Below are 16,735 nucleotides of genomic sequence, written 5' to 3'. Positions count from 1 at the left end.
ATTTTTTTCACTATCATTCTCTCTTATAAATATTTTGTCCAATACACACTAATGACTAATCTATACACAAATTACATTAAACGGAGTCATCATCTGTTCTCCTCCTTGTGAGGCAGAGATCCGATTCTTCTAAAGTTGTATTGTCATTTTAGAAAAAAAAGTACATTAATCACCATTGAGTTAAGATAGTAAAATTTACGGATAATAAATGTTACAAATTCAAAAGTGATTAAAATATCACTTTACTATTTTACTAACATTGTCACTTTAGAGGATTTTTTTTTGTGATACGGTGGATCGAAGAATTATCCAAATAGAAAAATGAAAAAGAAGAAAAATGACACAAATAACACTATTTACTACAACTTTGGATTAAGTATGAGTAATGACAATTACCAAACGTAAAAGTGGCCATACAAAAAGGCATAAAAATTTGTTTTATATAAATAATTTCCTCAAATTTGGTCCGTTCTTGTACAAATTAAATTTTCGTGTACATTGCTAAGAAAATACTTTGTTAAGCTCTCTAGCTTTCTCTTGATTATCCAAATTAAATGTACTATTCCTGTAGCGATATTGTTTATTCATTTTCTTGGTGTGACGTCATTTCGATCATATTCATTTAACAGCTAGATTAATTAGTGTCCAATATTAATCTTCAAGTGGGTCTTACATTATTAGTGGCATTTTTCTTTGTATGATCATCATATCATATAATTGATGATAGATTAGATGTCACACTGTCCATATCCGTGTATTTATCCTTAGCTCCAAATCAAAGTGGGGATCCAAAACAAAAATTGGCCTCAGGCACTACTACATAATTAATTTTTACTAACATTTAAAAAATATTACTAAATTATATTAAAATGTTATCTATGTATATTAGTAATATTTTAACAAATGTTAAATATACTTTATGTTACTAAATAATTTTACTAACATTTTTCTAAAGATTTAATAACATTTAGTAAAAATGTTACAAAAGATATTCTATAATAATATTATGAAAAATGTTACAATAGACTATTCATGGTAATACTTAGAGAAATGTTACAATAGATATTTTTTGTAACATTTAGAAAAATGTTACCATAGATAATTTTTGTAACATTTAGAAAAATGTTACCTTAGATATTTTCTGTAACACTTAAAAAATGTTACAATAGATATTTTATGTAACACTTAAAAAATATCACAATAAATCTTTCTAATAACATTTTAAAAAATATTACAATAGATATTCTATAGTAATACTCAAATAAATGTTACAAAAGATTTTTTTTGTTAACAAAAAAAAAAATATTACAATGGATCTTTAGTAACATTTAAATGCACAAAATATCTTTAGTAACATTTAACCCACACCAGACCATGAAGTAAAGTGTTTTCTAGCTCGGGAGCCAACTTTCAGATTCTTGAAAATTTTCTCATCAAATACATCTGAAAATACACTGCACACACCCAATAATCAAAACAATCTTGGAAGAGAGTATAATATGCAAAAGAAAAGCATGAATTTCATTAGTTACTATTTACAAGACTTTACAAGAAAGTAAGCAGTCACTTACACCAAGAAAATTTAACATTTTTTTTCATGTACAAAGAAAGTAAACAGTCACATGCAAGAAAGTAAGCAAGACTTAGTTATCTTGGTTTTTCAACTTTAACTATCTAAATATCCTAAGGTAACTATGTCAATTTAACATTTTTTTCTCATATACAAAGGAAATTGAAAATATTAAATTCCATGAAATTCAAATAGAAAATAACAGATATAGAATCTTATCAAAGGAATGCCCTGAATTGCCCTTTCCTCCAGATACCTTGATGGCTTATATAAGTTACCATATAATTCTGACTATTTCTTTAGGCTGTTATATACATGCTTTGCCCCAACCAAAAAGCTGATCATAAAACATGTTGGACTAGATAAGTACAAAAGGGGCAGTAACATAAATGATGGTTTAAGAGTTCAAATAGTTTACAAATTATTACATGGAAGCAAATGATTTTGCAATGCTTTTATAAATTCCTTTTCTTAGCTTTAGCCATTCAATATTTTAGACGAGGAAAGAAAAAGGAAAGGATAAACCCACCTGTAACTAGGGAAGCTCATCCCAAGAACACAAGCAATGTCGAGGTCTGATGCTTGAATAACCATTCCTTCATCTAAAACACGGCATGCCTCGTTCACTATTGGAAATAGTATCATCTCTACAATCTCTTGGTCAGTAATAAATATAGGCTGTAAAAGGAATAAATGCTATCAGCTTCACTACACAAGCTAATGTCGACGAGAAAATTCAAGAAGATATAGATTCAATCTAGTGAGAGGAAGCTTATGATTAAACAATCACTTGCAATATAGAATTTTCAAAAGAAAAGCACCTTTCCACCAGGCATAATATTGGCAAGTCTTCTCGACTCTTCAACAATTGGTAATATTGAAAGATCGGGTTTTGGCTTGCTACCCTTTTCATAAAAGTAGTATCCTTTCCCATTGTTTTTGCCTGAAAGGACACAAGTGATCAAGGAAAGAATGTGTTATGTAAACAAATGAAAATTGAAGTATGTCCTCGACACAAAGAAAGCTTAATTTAACTGAAAAATAAGTATTACCATTTCTCCCACTTTTGATCATAAGATCAAGCAGTGGAGATTTATATGTGAGACCACGAAATGAACCCTTAAATTCTTTGGAAACGGCTACAGCTACTCCATAGCCAGCCAAGTCCAAAAGGCTGCGGGCGAAGAAAAGATTAACTCCATCAAACAAACCACAGAATTTACATGCTGGCACACATACTAACAAAACAAAACCATGTAAATTTTATCCATGCCACTCTTTTAGATTACTTGAGAATCTTGTCCCAGTCATGTTCTTTAATATAACTATGTCTGATATAACTATCTCCTTGATGTAACCACCTCTTCCCCTGGTGGTTCTGAACACAATGCCAGTTTTTGAGTTGTAGAGATGAACATGCTCCACTAGGACATTCAAAATGACACCAGACATGTCACTACCAAACGCAAGAGTAGAGCCGGAAGAAGATTAGAGATGCACCCTTCTAATGTGCACATTTTTTGTAGGCCTGCCATAGGTAATGCCATACTCATCCCAGCCACTTTTGAGTGCAATTGCATCAAACCCCATGCTAATTGTACTATCTTCTATACAAACATTATCAGAAGAATCTGAAAAAACAAAAAGAAAAATACATTATACAACAAGTTGATTAAGACTTCAATAAAGTTTGGAATTTGAGATAAAATATAGTAAAAATATAACGCATGATAACAAGTTTCAAACCTGGTACTATGCCAACAGTGAAAGGGGATTCTGAAGGAGCTGATATTGAAATATTGTGAATATGTACATTGCTGCATTAAAATACAGTACAGTACATTACATTACACCAGATCAGTAACCCATTTTCTTTCAAAATAAGTAACAATGTACTCAATGCTTTAGAAGGAGCATAAAATGTTACCTGCAATAAACTGGGTGGATGCCATATGTAGGGGTATTCAGGAATGTGATATTTGAAACTACCACCGAGTTAGATGCGACTAATTTGATTAGATGAGGTCGGCTATAGTTCAGGGAATGAGAAGTAAAGGATCTCCACCAAATCGATCCAACACCATCTATGGTCCCAGTGTTGCCTGATTATGTAACATAGATATATGAGAGCTTAAGTGAGAAAAGAAACAGACCAATTAATTGAGAAGAAAACAAAGATCCTAAACAAAAACCTGTAATGACCACATCATTTAACATGTATCCATTTATCAAGCTAAGGTATCTTCCGGCGGGAGCTTTGATTCCTCGTCCATAAGAAGGTAAAAGATTAATAACTTTCCAATGAAATGGATCCTAAACAAAGATGAATCATATAGCAACATGTCATCTCTAACAAGTTAGTGAAAATAGAAGAATCAAAGAAGCACAAAAGGGGAAAAAATACCTGAAATCCAATAATGACAGCACCTCTTTCTAGAAAGAGGGTAAGATGGCTAGTGAGGTTGAAGCTTTCGGTGAGCCATTGTCCAGGCGGTACATAAAGCTGAGTGCCGCCCTTATCGGCGAATGACATGAGATAGAATATTGCATTCTGGAATGCAATGGTATTCAGTGTCTTTCTATCCCCAATAGCACCAAACTCCAAAATTGAGACACTGTGTGGTCTTGGAGCTAGTTCTGGACTATATTCACATTGCTCAGAACTACCATAACCATTAACTCTTGCTTCATTGCTCAATGCCAGCAGCAACACCAGTGCCACCTAAAACAATATATCAATTACAGATTCATTGAATTTCTCACAATTCAACAAAATAATTATTAATAAAGGGGATTGAGAGTATGAAATTACCTAGAAGGAAGAAAATCATAGGGTTGACATATCTCTATGACTAAAATCAAGATTATTTTTTCGAATAATTATTTTTCTCAAATTAGTTATTAAACCTACTGGAAATAATCAAAGTGTTGTTGATTTACTTAAATTAGTTATTATAATTAATTAAGTAAACAATAAACTGACGTGTGTTCATCTTCTGTCCAAGCAATACCCTTACGACGTTTCTGATATGATCTTGAAGCCTTAGATCCATTATTAGACTCGTTCGAATTCCAAGGTTGGCCACCCTTCTTGCCAGCTCCTTCATCACTAGCATTGCTTGTTGAGCCTTCTGAAGTAGAATTATAAGTCGGTAGAGTCACACGCCCAGATTCAATTAAGTTGACATCATCAACCAGAAGTTCATAGTGTTGTTTAACCTCTTCCAAAGTCTTCCCAGTTACATCCGCAGCAATCTTCCTCAGGGTAAGTACCCAAGGCATTCTCAAATGCTTTATCCTGCTTAAAGCTCCACTCAGGTCCTCGACATGATTCTCAATTAGCTAATTACATGCTAAACACCTGCTTAATATTAAATAAATAAACACCAAAACAAGGAGTTTTGTATATTAATTCCCAAAAAAATGAATAGATTAATTCAATTTTCTCATTTTGCATATGGTTTATTATTTTTTATAATAAATATAAAAAATAATAAGATGATTCATTTTATCTGTAATATATATTATAATAAAATAATATAGTATATATGATAATTAAAAAATAAATCTCATTTAAGATAAAAAATAAATAAAAAAGTAAGGTTAAACCAGTGACATTAAAGCTAGAAGCACATATATCTGAAACTGTTACTTTTCATAACAAGCAACGAAGACGAAGAACCTCAAACTAATCTTAGACGAATAAAATGGCAGCAATGGCAAGAGTTGCAGCAATGTAAAATGACGACGACGACGACAAAGAATGAGGAGCACCGGAAGTAGGAGCAGGTGCAGGAGCAGTAGATCCAACATGGATGAGTAGCTTCATCTGACGGTTAACACAGTAGTCGCTCTTTTCACAGATGTACCAATTCTTTCCTTTAGTTTCCAGTAATTACTTCAGTTTTTTCTTCCTGAAATTAGAATGGGAAATTTGAGAATTCTTACAGAGAGAATTAAAGAAAGCAGAGAGAAGGCGAGTTTTGTAGGAATATCGGAAATGGGAATGAAAACGGTTAGTAATTTAGGGTTTTATGGATTGGGGATTAAAGGTTTGAATGTGATTGAGGAAAACGAAAAGGGGATTCTGGGTAGTAATTTAGGGTTTTATGGATTGGAAAGATGAGAAACGTAAGTAAGGAACAACAAGGAGTCAAGGACCAAGGAGCAAGAAATTTCAGCTGCTTCTTTTTCTTCTTCTCATTTCATACCTAAATTCAAAACCTAAATTAAAATAAAAAACTTAATTAAAAACTAAATTCAAAACCTGACTACTAAATAAGAGGATGAACCAGAGATGAAAAATTATATATGCATTATTCAAATTTGGATCAAAATCAGTAAAAGAAGAAAGAATACGAAAAGTAGTTCTTCTTCTCCTCCATTAGACTCACCTTAAAACAGAGAATAACAAACCCAACCTTAGAATTTGTTGAAACGAGTGAGAGATTCAAGGAGCGGAGGAGCACGATCGAGAGCACCAGTTTGATTGAGAGCGAGAGTGCAAAGCAGAGGAGGAGCACGATCGAGAGCGCCAGTGAGATTGAGAGCAAGAGTGTGAAGGAGAACGAGATTTGGACCAGGTTTCCTGATCTTTCTTCCGTCCCAACAGTTAGGGTAGTCTCCGATTTTGATTTTCACGATCGGAATAGGTAACATTTTTGAAGTTTTTAAAAAAATTATATATATTTACTAACATTTCATTATAAATGTTACTTTATATATAATTTTATAATAATCACTAACACTTTAATAAATGTTAAGCAATAAATGTTACCAAATGCTCAAAATGTAGTAGTGGGGTCTCATAATATATATTCAATTTTACCGTATAAACGAGATAAATTGTAATGAGATATGTTTAAAATCATCTCGTTTATCATATAAATGAGATATATCGTGTACGGCGTGATTCCGATCACATTCATTCACTTTTTTCGCTTCTTTTTCTCTCTTTTTTGGACATTTTTTTATATTAGGATTAAGTACGATTTTGATCTCTAAAGTATAGGTCAAAAATTTTTTTTAGTCTCTAACTTTTTTTTGCATACAAAATTGTCCCTATGATTCAACATAATTTTAAAATCATCCTTTTAGACAGATTAATTTTTGAATGACTAAACTACCTCTTCTCTCTCTTTTTACCATCACCCCATCCACTACCACTCCATCACCATCTGCACCAAGAAACAACCTTCAACAACAACCTCAAATAAATCAAAATAACACAGCAATTCATCACCAAAACAATCATCGTTAACAAAAAATAAGAAAATCATCATCATCATTGTCAAAACAAACATTAACAAGAAAAGGAGGGGAAGGGCGGTAGAGGGCAGGGAGGGAAGGGAAAGGGAGGCGCGGCGGTGATGCTAGAAACGCGAGGAACATAACCACCACCTCCCCGACGGCGACGAGAAACATGAGGGACACAACCACCACCTACCATCATCATCTCCAAAATTCCTTCAGCAATGACACCACAGAAACATACTGAGGCACCAAGCACACAAAAACCGATAACACAGATCATACCAAAGACTCACCGCATAACTAGCCTAAAACTTTACTTCCCTACAAGACAAACAAAAGAAAGCAAAAAGAAACCCCCTGAAACACGCCAATGCCTAATGAGCAATTAGGATTGGGATTGAATAGTGAATAGATTGACTTCGAGGAATTCATTATAGAGTTAACATTTGATTCAAAGAGGTTGTGCCATATCACAATAACTATACATCCCAGTGTCCCAGCAAACGACGACAACATTATTTTGCCCCAAAGAAAATGAAATTGTGAGGGACGTATGGTTTAGAACCCTCGACATTAATACTATCGAACTGGGGGTTTGCACTTTCAACAGATTTGGAAAGCGAAGGAAGCAGAGAGGATGGGAAGGGCAGCAGATGGCAGGGAGCCAGGGAGGGGATAGGGAAGGGAGGGAAGGGGAAGGGAGGGAAGGGCTAGGGCCAAGCGACGACAAGGGCGAAGTGAGGGCGAGTCGCAGAGAGGTTAGGGCGCGAGTCGCGGTGCTTCGAGGGCGAGGGCCAAGCGATGGCGAGGGCAAGGTGCTGCGTGTCGTAGAGAGATTGCTCGATGAAGTGAGAGAGAGTGGTGGCGATGATGTGACAAAGGGTTTTAACGGTAGGGGAAAGGGAAGAATGGGAGTCCAGGTAGGGGGGAAGGGATGTGTGTGGCGGTGGTTGGGCTCTGTATCTTCTGTTTTTGTTTCTGAGGAAGAAAAAGAGATGATGTGATGAAGAAGAAGAAGAGAAGAGTATTTTAGTCCGAAAGACGGTTTTAAATTACATTGAACCTTAGGGATGATTTTGTATGTAAAAAAAGGTTAGGGACGAAAAATTTTTTTGGCCTATACCTTAGGAACCAAAATTGTACTTAACCCTTTATATTATTGAAGTATTTAGACATTATGATGCGCTTAGTTGTATGAGATGACGATATCAACCACCTGAATACGACGTGACAGATTGCTGGAGCAATCGACTTCCAAGTTAATGTCGTTATTTTTCTCTTTTAAATAAATAATCATACAATTATATTAGGGTATTTTTATTAATTTATTATTGTTTTATATGACTAGAATAGATGTTGCGTTAGTGACATAAAATAGATTCGTTACCAAATTTGCTTTTATTAGGTGGTGGAATGTAACACCCTAATTATGCTCGAGTCATAATTCAATGATAATAAGGTGGTACGACTCTCAAGGTGCATTATAATACATAATTATATATGACTTGAAGGGAAGTATTAACGAGAAGCCTGAAAAGAGTAAAATAAAATCGCGAATCAGAACGCTCACGTATCGGTAAAACATAAGATAAAACGTACTCGGATAGAGAATCAAGATAAGGTATAATGGTAAGGAAGAATAGAATAGAGACAAGATACATATATATTTAGACATAATTATAATAGCCACTAGTCGCGACCTGCGAAGTTTAGGCTGACTAGGGTACAGAAATAAAATCAGTTGACAACAGTAGTTTTTTATCTCTCCCAAAATATACATCAAGGCCTCTATAGGAAAGTTTTCAAAAAGGAATAAATACGTATAATAATTTTTCAAAACAAGAACGGAGAAATTCTAAACAAAAGTAAAGCAGAATCCAATGATCTTCGCTATCTTTCAGATAAACCACAGCTCACTATTGAGCACTTGGACCTGCATTTGAAAAATAGAGAATATATACGGAATGAGAACCCCGACCCATGGGTTTCTAGTACGGTAAAAATTCCAAGTAAATACAATGCACTATAATAAGAACTCACTAAGCATCTTAACTTCACACCTCATTATATCCATCTTATTATTCTATCTACTCCATAACTTGGCAACTATCTTAAGGGATTTTTAAGTCTAAGTCAATAATTCTCGCCTTTCTTCAACTTTCCAATCAAACAGCATCATAACCAGAACAAACACTAGCCCTCAACGTCAACCAACACCAGCATGAGGGACCTCTCAGTTGTACAAACACAAGTCATGCAATCAAGTAATACACAAGTAAGATTCAAGTAAAACAAGTAGCATATAATCATGTAATATGTACAATTAGGCAAACCATACAATTAAATAAACCCAAACAAATCAAAACATATACAAATGATGCATGTCTGCCTTATGGCCAATGATATCATCTGTCGGTTATACAGCCAAATCCGACACATCTAGTAGCTAACCCGGAGATTGTCCTCTCTGCTGTTTACTCGCTATATTGCGTAGCCTCACAGGGAGAGTGCCCTGTACACCTCGCAGAGTTAATACTCTGTATATATCTGGTGCAGAATTTATAACCCACAAACTAACCGGAAAATGCACCGGGTCGTACCAAGTAATACCTCAGGTGAGTGAGGGTCGATCCCACGAGGATTGAAGGACTAAGCAACAATGATTAATTGATTTACTTAGTTAGGAAAATAGAAAGTAGTGTTTGAGAGTTCAAAGACATTAAACAATAGAAAGAATATTAAAGAAAGGCAAATAAATGAGTTGGAAATAAAGTATGGAGAAACAGTTAAGGCTTCAGAGTTATCTATTTTCTGGATTGACTTTTCTTATTTACTACTTTAATCATGCAATATTTAATTCATGGCAAATTATATGTGACTAGACCCTAATTCCTTAGACCTTTCTAGTCTCCTCTAAAATTCATCAACAGCCAATTCCTTGGTCAATTAATTCTAATTAGGGGGTGAAGTTCAATTATAGTTATATGCCACAGAAATCCTAATTACCCAAATATAAAAGGATTATATGTCACGTATCCCGTTAAATTCAGATAAACTAGAAATTTAGGAGAAGTTGTTTTCAAGCTGTTGTTTCAAGTAAAGAGTTTTTCCAAGTTATACAAGAATTCAATTAGAAAGAGGGTCATACTTCCGTTCCAGCCAAATTCATAAAATAAAGAACGAAAACAATTCTTGAAATATAAATCAAAACATGAATTAAAATAGAAAAACAATAAAATTAATCCATACAATAGACATAGCTCCTAACCTTAACAATGGAGGTTTAGTTGCTCATGGTAAAGAGAAAATAAGGATTCTGATAAAATATATTTTGGTAGTTTGAATGGAATGGGATCTCCCCCTGTGGAATAATTCCAATTCACTTTTATATTTAATCCTAATTAATTTAAAATCTATCTTCTAAAACTAAAATAATATCTTTTCCTATTTTTAAATAAAATAAAGTTTAAATTAGAATTAATTAAAGCAATCAACATGTCTTCAATTGATGGATGGGGACCACTTGCTTCGTAGGGTCCACGCCTAACTTGGAGTGGGAATAACCATTCTTATGTGAATCTCCCTTGAGTCTCTGCTATCCCCTGGCTCTAGTCTATGTTTCTGAGCCAAAAACTGGGTCAAAACTCGGCCTGAAATTGTCCCCAGCGTTTTCTGCAAATTCTGCACGTGGCGCATGTCACACGTACGCGTCAGTCACGCGTACGTGTCGATGATCTTCTTCACGTGTCATGCGTACGCATCAGGTACGCGCACGCGTTGCTGTGCAACTTCACTTTTCACGCGTATGCGTCAGGTACGCACACGCATCACCATGGACAGCTCCAAATCACGCGTACGCGTTAGGCACGCGTACGCGTCGCTCTTCGCTGGTCAGCTCCTTGGTTTCTTCTCTTTCTCTGCAGAAACTCCATCAAATCCATCCGAATGCTATCTAAAATAAACAGAATTGCATAAGACTCAAAGTAGCATCCATAGTGGCTAAAAGATAATTAATTCTTGATTAAACTCAACCATTTAAATGCAAATTCACTAGGAAAAGATAGGAAAGATGCTCACGCATCACAACACCAAACTTGAATTGTTGCTTGTCCTCAAGCAACCAAACTAATATAGGCTTAGAATGTGAATTTGCATGAGAATGAGTTCGATTAAGCTCATGTCTCTTCTTATAGTGGGGTTTACAACTGCAATCTTGAATAGTTTTGGCATCTCACTCTCCTTTGAATCAGAAGGATGTTAGTGTCATTCGGAATTAGAATCCGGATAATATTATGAATTCTCTGATTTTTTGTAGCTTAATTTAACCCTTGAACACAGCAAATTTTTTTTCTTTGGTGCTTTGCACCTTGAGCCTAGCTGTGACTTTAAATATTTTGTCTCAAGTTTTACTTGACACAGAAACACTACAAGCATTTAACTGGGGAACTCTTTTGAAGTTCTGATTTTTTTTTTCAGCTACTCCCAGACAGTGGTGCTTAAAGCCTTTGGCATACTCTGCTAATTGGCATTGATCTCGACTCTAAATATTTTGTCTCAAGGATTACTTGACACAAGAACACCACAAGCATGTGACTAGGGAAACAACTCTTTGAGCTTTTAATCATGTCTGACCTCCCTAGTCATTGATGCTCAGAGCCTTGGACCTTGCTTTTTTTTTTGCTGTTTCTTTTGCTTCAAGGATTATATTTTTGTTTATTTCAGAGAAGTCATAATAATTCTCTAAATCCCTGTTCCTTGTACATCAACATTCTTTGATTCAAATTCAAATATGCACTGTTCATGTCATGCATTCAGAATCACAGAAAATACCACCACATTTAAGTGAATAAGACTACTCTTCAATATAAACTTAATTTCTCATGCAATATATCACTTCTTTTTTCTTTTTCTTTTTAGATTCAAGTTCAGTGAGCGGTACATGAGACAAATAACAGAATGAAACTAATTCTAAGAACTAAAAGTACTAAAGATCATGCAGGTAATCAAAGCAACAGAAAACAGAAAACAACAAAATAAGAACGGAAGAGAAATAGAATGAAAAGAACTCAACCACCTTAGTTATGCTAGTGGCCATCTCATTCCTCCATGAAGAACATTCATCTCTCTTTGGTGCTATTAAAATAAGCAGAAAAGCCATAAGCGGAGCGACACAATACCAAACTTAAAGGTTTGCTTGTCGTCAAGCAAAGAAGAACTGAAAATGAAAACAAATATTATGAGTAAAGAATAATAAAAGGATAAAAGAACAAGAGAGAATTAGGATGGGGGGGTAGATGATTTGAGATCAGGCGCTGAAGGGGTTTAATTTGGGCGTCGCATGCGACGCGAACGCTTAAGGCACGTGTATGCGTGAATCGCACTGATTTCAAGCGATGCGTACGCGTCTGGGACGCGTACGCGTGGACTTGGTTTGTGCGAATTGCGCGAAGGCGGCTGCGCGCACGCACAACTCTCTGCTCGCGTGGTCTGGGAATCAAAATTTTTAGATGACGCGTGCGCGTCATGCACGCGCATGCGTGGATGGCCATTTGGGGAAATGACGCGCATGCGTCAGGGACGCGTACGCGTGATCAACTTTGTGCCTCTAGCACACTTCCAGCCCCAAGCCATCACAACTCTCTGCCCAAACACTCATTGACGCCAATTTTCAGGGTCACGCGTCCGCGTCTGAGACGCGCACGCGTGGGTGGCCATTTGCACAAACGACGCGCACACGTGAAGTACGCGTACGCATGATGCGGGTTATGCGCCCAGCATAGTTCCAGCCCCACTCCTGCTCAACTCTTTGTACAATTTTATTTTCACACACACACAGATGACACGTACGCGTCAGTGACGCTTGCGCGTCATGTGCTCTTTTTTTTGTGTCGCCTGAAGTGTTCGGTTCCTGTTATAAAATAGCTGCATGATCAGAAGAACAGTAAAAACTCAATAAAAATCAAATAAGTAATAAAACTACTACTACTACAAAAAACAACTAAGGATACGAAATTATCGGGTTGCCTCCCGACAAGCGCTTTTTTAACGTCACTAGCTTGACGGTCTGTTCTGCTAATTTAGCAGATGAGCGGACCTCTGGCGATCAATCTAGCCTCCAAGATAGTGCTTCAACCTCTTCTCTTCCTGTGTTTTCACATAACCATATGGTGAAGCTCTGATAACCACAAACGGTCCTGACCACCGGGATTTCAGCTTCCCGGAAAAGAGTTTGAGCCTTGAATTATACAGAAGCACTCACTGTTCTGGCTCAAAGACTCTGATGGCAATCTTCTTGTCATGTAGTAACTTGGTTCTTTCCTTATAGAGCTTGGCATTCTCATAGGCTGAATATCTGAATTCATCAAGCTCATTCAACTGAAGCATTCGCTTGATTCCTGCAGCTTCTAAATCAAGATTCAGATATCGGATTGCCAAGTAAGCTTTGTGCTCCAACTCAACTGGCAAGTGACAAGCTTTGCCATAGACCAACTGATAAGGGGACATGCCAATAGGAGTCTTGTAAGCTGTCCGGTATGCCCAGAGAGTATCATCAAGCTTCCTAGACCAGTCCTTTCTTGAAACACTGACGGTCTTCTCTAAAATCCTCTTAAGTTCTCTGTTGAAAACTTCAACCTGTCTACTTGTCTGAGGGTGATAGGGGGTTGCCACTTTATGACGGACTCCATATCTCTGCAGAAGAGAGTCCAACTGTCTGTTACAGAAGTGGCTACCACCATCACTAATGAGTGTCCTTGGGACACCAAACCGGCTAAAGATATATCTCTGAAGAAAGCTCATTACCACCTTGGCATCATTGGTGGGTAGGGCCACAGCTTCCACCCACTTGGACACATAATTAACTGCCACTAGAATATAGTTGTTTGAATGTGAGGGTGGGAAAGGTCCCATGAAATCAATACCCCACACATCAAATAACTCAACCTCAAGAATCCCCTGTTGTGGCATTTCATGGTTGGCAGAGAGATTTGTGGCTTTTTTACATCTGTCACAGTGCTTCACAAATGCTCTTGAGTCTCTGAAGAGAGTCGGCCAGTAAAACCCGCTCTGAAGGACCTTTGTAGCTGTCCTTTCACCACCAAAGTGGCCTCCATACTCAGAACCATGACAGTGCCAAAGAATCTGCTGTTTTTCTTCATCTGGGACACATCTCCGGATGATACCATCTGAACTCCTTTTAAAAAGGTGTGGTTCCTCCCAAATGTAGTACTTTGCATCAGTCAATAGCTTCTTCAATTGTTGCCTACTATACTCCCTTTGAATAAAATTCATGGCCTTATAATTGGCAATGTCTGCAAACCATAGAGCCTGCTGAATGAGGAACAATTGCTCATCCAGAAACGTCTCAATCACAGCTGTGGGTGGTTGTACTCCTGCTTCAGGCTCAATTCTGGAGAGATGGTCAGCTACTTGATTTTCTGACCCTTTCCTGTCTTTTATCTCAATATCAAACTCCTGAAGGAGCAACACCCATCTGATTAATCTTGGTTTAGAATCTTGTTTGGTTAGAAGGTACTTCAAAGCAGCATGATCAGTATAAACAATATCCTTAGAACCAAGTAAATAGGACCTAAACTTTTCAACAGCATACACAACGGCTAATAATTCCTTTTCTGTAGTTGTGTAATTCTTTTGGGCATCATTTAACACACGGCTAGCATAGTAAATGACATGTACAAGCTTACCATGTCTCTGTCCTAAAACAGCGCCTATAGCAAAGTCACTAGCATCACACATTAATTCAAATGGTAAATCCTAGTCAGGGGAAGCTATAATGGGAGCAGAGGTAAGGTTTGCTTTCAGAGTTTCAAAAGCATGCAGACAATCAGAATCAAAGACAAAAGGAACATCAGCAACCAGTAGGTTGCTTAAAGGTTTATCAATTTTAGAAAAATCCTTTATAAATCTTCTATAAAATCCTGCATGACCTAAGAAACTCCTGACTGCCTTAACATTAGCTGGTGGTGGTAATTTTTCAATTACCTCCACCTTTGCTCTATCAACCTCAATTCCCTTACTTGAAATCCGATGTCCAAGAACAATACCTTCTGTAACCATAAAATGACATTTTCCCAATTTAAAACAAGGTTTAATTCTTGACACCGTTTCAAAACAAGAGATAAATGCTTAAGGCAAGATTCAAAAGAATTACCAAAAACAGAAAAGTCATTCATAAATACCTCAATGAACTTTTCAACCATATCAGAAAAAATTGAAAGTATACACCTCTGAAAAGTTGCTGGAGCATTGCAAAGTCCAAAAGGCATTCTTCTTTAGGCAAATACTCTATAGGGGCATGTGAATGCTGTCTTCTCTTGATCTTGAGGGTCCACTATAATTTGATTATATCCAGAATATCCATCTAGAAAAACAGTAAAAAGCATGACCAGCTAACCTCTCAAGCATCTGATCAATGAAAGGCAGGGGGAAGTGATCCTTCCTTGTAGCAGTGTTGAGCCTCCTGTAGTCTATACACATTCTCCATCCTGTGATTGTTCTTGTAGGAATAAGCTCATTCTCTTTATTCTTGATCACTGTCATCCCTCTTTTCTTGGGAACTACCCGCACCGGACTTACCCAAGGACTGTCAGAAATAGGGTAAATAATACATGCTTCCCATAGTTTCATTACCTCTTTTTGGACTACCTCTTTCATAGTTGGATTGAGTCTCCTTTGTGGTTGCACAACTGGTTTAGCATCATCTTCAAGGAGGATCTTGTGCATGCACTTGGTTGGACTAATCCCCTTCAAGTCATTAATGGTCCACCCAAGAGCTGTTTTATGGCTCCTGAGCACTGAAATAAGCGCCTCTTCCTCTTCAGGCTTCAGGGAAGAGCTAATAATCACTGGATAGGAATCATTTTCACCTAAGAACACATATTTCAGAGAAGAAGGTAAAGGTTTGAGCTCAAGCTTGGGGACTTCCTCCTCTACTTTAGGTGTGTGAACCATAGCCTTCTGGGGTGGTGAATCATCAACTTCAACTAACTCATATTCAGAAATAGGATCCAGAATGTCATCAAGTACCTCAGATTCTAGTACTTCTTGAACAAGTGGTTCAACAACATCAATTTTCATACACCCTTCAGAATCATTAGGGTGCTTGAGAGCTTCAAAAACATTAAGGACCACCTGTTCTTCATTGACCCTCAGGATTAATTCACCCTTTTGCACATCAATCAAAGCTCTACCTGTAGCTAAAAAGGGTCTACCAAGAATAATAGAGGATTTTACATCCTCTTCCATGTCTAATATAACAAAATCAGTAGGAAAAATAAAGGGTCCTACTTTCACAAGTAAATCCTCAACAACACCCACATGTAATTTAATAGAAAGATCAGCAAGTTGAAGAGAAATACGAGTGGGTTTTACCTCCTCAAGTTGAAGCTTTTTCATCACTGAAAGTGGCATGAGATTGATGCTAGCTCCAAGATCACATAAAGCTCTCTGAATGGTGACATCTCCAATGGTGCAAGGAATCACAAAACTCCTTGGATCTTGCATTTTCTAAGGAAGTTTATGTTGAATAATAGCACTGCATTCCTTGGTTAACACCACGGTTTCTTGCTCATTCCAATTCCTCTTGTTAATCAACAATTCTTTCATAAATTTAGCATAAAGGGGCATTTGCTCAAGAGCCTCTGCAAAAGGAATGTTGATATGTAGCTTCTTGAAGACATCTAAAAATTTAGAGAACTGCTTTTCTTTGGAAGCCTTATGAAGTCTCTGAGGATATGTGATAAACCCATATTTTATGATATATTTTGTGCTTAATTTGAGTGATTTATTCAATCCTTCTCCCACTTATTCATATTAATTGCATGGTTTTACTTCTCCTTCCTTATTATGTGATGTATGTGAAAAACATGTTTCCTATGCTTTAAAAATAATTAT

General features: G+C 36.6%; 2 protein-coding genes across 2 annotated transcripts; both read right to left on the bottom strand.

The window, feature by feature from the left end:
• Window positions 1,196-3,023, bottom strand: LOC110270894 (peroxisomal fatty acid beta-oxidation multifunctional protein AIM1-like; the record flags this gene model as incomplete). Its single annotated transcript, XM_021120717.1, has 5 exons — window positions 1,196-1,454; window positions 2,100-2,248; window positions 2,392-2,513; window positions 2,623-2,744; window positions 2,860-3,023. Coding segments are annotated over 5 exons (654 nt in total), but the record flags the coding sequence as incomplete, so codon positions are not given.
• Window positions 2,786-6,236, bottom strand: LOC107629803 (probable polygalacturonase). Its single transcript, XM_021120713.1, has 8 exons — window positions 5,965-6,236; window positions 5,253-5,484; window positions 4,582-4,931; window positions 3,975-4,292; window positions 3,763-3,883; window positions 3,498-3,672; window positions 3,317-3,387; window positions 2,786-3,201 (listed from the first exon to the last, which is right to left on the bottom strand). The coding sequence occupies exons 3-8, from the start codon at window positions 4,684-4,686 to the stop codon at window positions 3,059-3,061; spliced, it is 933 nt and encodes a 310-aa protein (XP_020976372.1). The 5' UTR covers window positions 4,687-4,931; window positions 5,253-5,484; window positions 5,965-6,236; the 3' UTR covers window positions 2,786-3,058.

The sequence above is a fragment of the Arachis ipaensis genome, chromosome B01 (genome assembly GCF_000816755.2).
Source record: "Arachis ipaensis cultivar K30076 chromosome B01, Araip1.1, whole genome shotgun sequence".
Lineage (NCBI taxonomy): Eukaryota > Viridiplantae > Streptophyta > Magnoliopsida > Fabales > Fabaceae > Arachis > Arachis ipaensis.
The sequence above is the reverse complement of the archived record's forward strand: the minus strand, read 5'-3'. Positions and strand labels throughout refer to the sequence as shown.